This window comes from Netta rufina, assembly GCF_964035555.1.
Source record: "Netta rufina genome assembly, chromosome: 18".
NCBI lineage: Eukaryota > Metazoa > Chordata > Aves > Anseriformes > Anatidae > Netta > Netta rufina.
Window position 1 is genome coordinate 12,847,124 of NC_140142.1, and position 4,273 is coordinate 12,851,396.

At 49.3% G+C, this 4,273-nt stretch overlaps 1 protein-coding gene across 1 annotated transcript; it reads right to left on the reverse strand.

The window, feature by feature from the left end:
* Positions 1–1,304: 1,304 nt before the first annotated feature.
* LOC311216512 (olfactory receptor 14A16-like) lies at positions 1,305–3,140 on the reverse strand (the record flags this gene model as incomplete). Its single annotated transcript, XM_084298037.1, has 2 exons — positions 1,305–1,426; positions 2,204–3,140. 2 exons carry the CDS (start codon positions 3,138–3,140, stop codon positions 1,305–1,307), a joined length of 1,059 nt encoding a protein of 352 aa, XP_084154163.1.
* Between the last annotated feature and the right edge of the window lie 1,133 nt (positions 3,141–4,273).

Here is a 4,273-nt window from a genome sequence, read left to right on the forward strand (position 1 = left end):
GGATGAGAATAATGTTGATAACACACTGATGTTTTAACTGTTGCAGGGCACTGCTTACACTAAGCCAAGGACTTTTCAGCTTCTCACTCTGTCCTGGGAGGGGACAGAACCAGGACAGCTGACCCAAACTGGCCAAAGGGGTATTCCATACCATCTGATGTTATGCTGAGCAATTAATACGGGAGGGGCTGGCCAGGGTGGAAGGACCGGCTGCTCAGGGATAGGCTGGGTATCAGTCTGCAGGTGGTAAGCAATTGCATTGTGCATCACTTGTTTTGTAGACATCATTATTATTAGTCATAATATCATTATTATTATTTTTCTTTCTTTTTGGTCCTAATAACATGTCTTTTCCTTAACCCACAGGCTTTATTTTTTTTCCGATTCTCTCTCCCATCCCAGAGAGGGAGTGGGGAGGGCGAGCAAATGGCTGTGTGGTGCTTAGCCGGCAGCCAGGTTAAACCATAACAGTCCTTTGTCACAGTCCACTGTCACTAGACACAACCAGGAGCTATTTGGTCTTGCACCCAGGGAGAAACAGCAAGTACTTAGGCCTATTGCTGGCACCATCTTTGAAGGAAGAGCCCAGCCTTCAGGCAGGACACTGAGGACATCCCATTTTATTACACAGCTGCTCTGGGAGAGTCCAGTCAGAGAAAGGCTTTAAGATAGACTTTGATACAGGCTTCAGGTGAGACAAGGCAAAGTCATTCCTCAGTATCAGATGGAGGAAACCACGTATTATTCTAGGAACAGCAGAAGCGCAAGCATCGATAAATAATTGCGGGTTTGAGACCCTCCGATTAATGGTGCGGGGAAGCAAGTGATCGACTCAATATGAGTGGTAATACAAGCTTCAACTTTATTGCGCAGATATCCGTATATTTATACACACAGCTATAATTATGCCTACTGGTCACTATCCTATTGGCTAAGCCTAAAAGTGTTGCAAAAAGTACTGTTTCTCCTACTTGCGGTTACAGCGCATAAGCTACTCCCTTATTTTCCCAGGCCTCAGATCCATTGTTTATCTCTCTCTCAAGGACAGACTACTCCTTGCATATTTTCACAAGAATGCTTCTCATCTGGCCTACTCCATGGCTATAAACTCTGCATTTTCTTTGCCTTGCTTGTACAATTCCTCTAGGGACCCGTGCCCTTGCTCTTTGAGCCATTCTTCAACAAATAATAATAAATACATACATAATTATAATGAAAAAATAACACAAACCTGTAAGTTGGGAGTCATTTCAGAACAGAGAATGGAACTCTATGAATACTGAAAAACAATCAGTAAACACTTTTCAAATGATATCCTTGAGCTCCTGCTTCCTCATGCTGTAGATGAAGGGGTTCAACATTGGAGACACCACCGAGTACAGAACTGCCACCACCAGATCCAGAGATGGGTAGGAGATGGAGGAGACTTCAGGTAGGCAAACATGGCCATGCTGAGAAACTGGAAGACCATGGCAAGGTGAGGAAGGTATGTGGAGAAGGCTTTGTGCTGTCCCTGCTCAGAGGGCATCCTTAGCACAGCTCTGAAGATCTGCACAGAGGACAGCACAATAAAGCAGTCTCCCATGAACACAAACCCACTAAATGAGGGTCACTGCCCACTCTGAGCACAGTCTGCTCATGGAGAACACCTGGGCCCTTCAACCAACTCCACATTCCTCTCCTGGAAGATGTCCTCTGCCCTGCCCCGTGTGGGACAGCTGTGAGTAGGCATCTCAATAAACATTTGCCATCTCCACAGTCATCAGACACCAACAGGTTACTCCTAATTCCTACCCATGGTCTCTCACTGCTCACAGCATGGCAATAAGTTTCTTCTCTCCCAAATCCATGCAGCAACAGGCCTTTCAGGCTACAGCTGCACAGCCCTGACCTTGCCACCAGCTTTGAAGGAAAAGACAAGTCTTCAGGCAGCGCACTGGGGACACCCCATTTTATTACGAAGGTGCAAAGAGAGTCAGTGCTGACAAACCATTAGACGTGTATTTACAGAGCCTCAAGACTACAGAGCAGTGTCATTACTCAGTAATAGGATGATGAAGAAAATACTTTATCTTTTTTTAGAAAATTATAAATGCAAGTGATACTGAGGAGAGCAATAACTAAAACGGTAAGGACACAAGGACCAAGCCTGCAAGAAGATACTCAGAAAGTCATTTGTGGAGAAAGAAGTGAAAATAATCACCCTTAAGAAACACCCCTGAAAACACTTTCCTAATAGCACCCTTCAGCTCCTGGTTCCTCATGCTGTAGATGAGGGGGTTCAAAGTTGGAGGCACCACAGAGTACAGAACTGCCACCATGAGATCCATGGATGGAGAGGAGAAGGTGGTGGGCTTCAGGTAGGCAAACATGGCTGTACTGAGAAATAGGGAGACCACAGCCAGGTGAGGGAGGCATGTGGAAAAGGCTTTGTGTCGTCCCTGCTCAGAGGGCATCCTCAGCACAGCCCTGAAGATCTGCACATAGGACACCACAATGAAAACAAAACAGCCAAATGCTAAACTGAAACCAACCAGAAGAAGCCAAAATTTCCTGAGGTAGGAGTGTGAGCAGGAGAGCTTGAGGATCTGGGGGATTTCACAGAAGAACTGGTCCAGGGAATTTCCTCCACACAGTGGCAGGGAAAATGTATTGGCAGTGTGCAGCACAGCATAGAGAAAAGTAATGCCGCAAGCAGCTGCTGCCATCTGGGCACAAGCTCTGCTGCTCAGGAGGGTCCCGTAGTGCAGGGGCTTACAGATGGCAACGTAGCGGTCATAGGCCATGACAGTGAGAAGAGAATGCTCTGCTGAAAACAAAAAGACAATCAGAAAGACCTGTGCAGCACATCCTGCATAGGAAATGGCCCTGGTGTCCCAGAGGGAATTGGCCATGGCTTTGGGGACAGTGGTGGAGATGCAGCCCAGGTCGAGGAGGGCGAGGTTGAGGAGGAAGAAGTACATGGGGGTGTGGAGGTGGTGGTCGCAGGCTACAGCGGTGAGGATGAGGCCGTTGCCCAGGAGGGCAGCCAGGTAGATGCCCAGGAAGAGCGCGAAGTGCAGGAGCTGCAGCTCCCGTGTGTCTGTGAATGTCAGGAGGAGGAACTCGGTGATGGAGCTGCTGTTGGACATTTGATGCATCTTGGCCTCAGCTCCTATCCAAAGACAAAGGGACATGCACTGGGTACCTATGAAAGGTGGTGACATATTTTGAAACCCATCGTTTAGTTCAGATCCAGTGCACCTGTATTACAGATGGGCTGTTTCTCATCCTCCAGCAGAAGGGGCAATTGTCCAGGGCCAATGCTGGATGTCCTTAAACCAGAGTGACCTGAACAGAGCCAGCTCATTTCCGAGCCCTACGCACTACAGTGCCCAGAGCCATATTGACTAGAACTGCATGGGCACTTTGCTCCCAGGATGCAGAACCTGAGCAGGACTCAGTATTCTGGTGTCTGAGATCTGGCTTTAATCTCACTGCCCAGAGAGTCTGAGCGAAATACTAAGGGCAGGATGGTTGGAAGGAGAAGCAGGGAAATGCCCCAGTGTTCCTGCTGAGGGAGGAAGGAAATGAAGTGAGAGATGGGCAACTGGAGGGGTTCTCTTCTGAGGGTCCTCCTGCCAAGGGGAAAATGCAGCCTGAGATCCCATGGATGTGGGGGCAGAGGCTTTGCTGAACGGGAGAAGACACCAAGTGGTTGGTCAGGGGAAGGCACCTGCAGTACAGGGGTGGCAGAGAGGTGCTCAAATTCCCCCTGCCAATGAGTTTCTGGGAGCCGCTCCCTCTCACTCCCTGCTCATGGCTGTGAAGCCTGCAGCTGTCCCTGCCTGCAGCTGGGTCTCTGTCCCCACGCCTCCTGCCTGCAGCTCACAGCCCCCATCCCACCCGCTGGGTGCTCAGCTCTGCCCTGCAGACACCTCCTGGCAGCAGGGCTCTGCCCAGGGGCAGCTCGCTGGGGGCACATCCAAGAGACCGACTCACACAGCCCCTGCCAACAGTGCATGTGTGGTGGTGGAGCTTTCTAGGGGCTGAGGGGCAGGAAAGGGTCCTTTTATCCTTCCTTATGATGGCTTATCAGCTCATCATGGAGTCTCATCCTCTTCTTGGATTAACTATTTCTGTTTGTATTACCACCAAGCCAAAGTAGAGAAGATTGAAAGTTCAGGAGACACAGGAAAGCTGACACTGAAGTCTAAATCCCTTACCATATCCCAGCTTTTGCAAAGTCCCTTTGGATACACCCTGGTTGTGCTGTGGAGCTGTGAGCAATCTG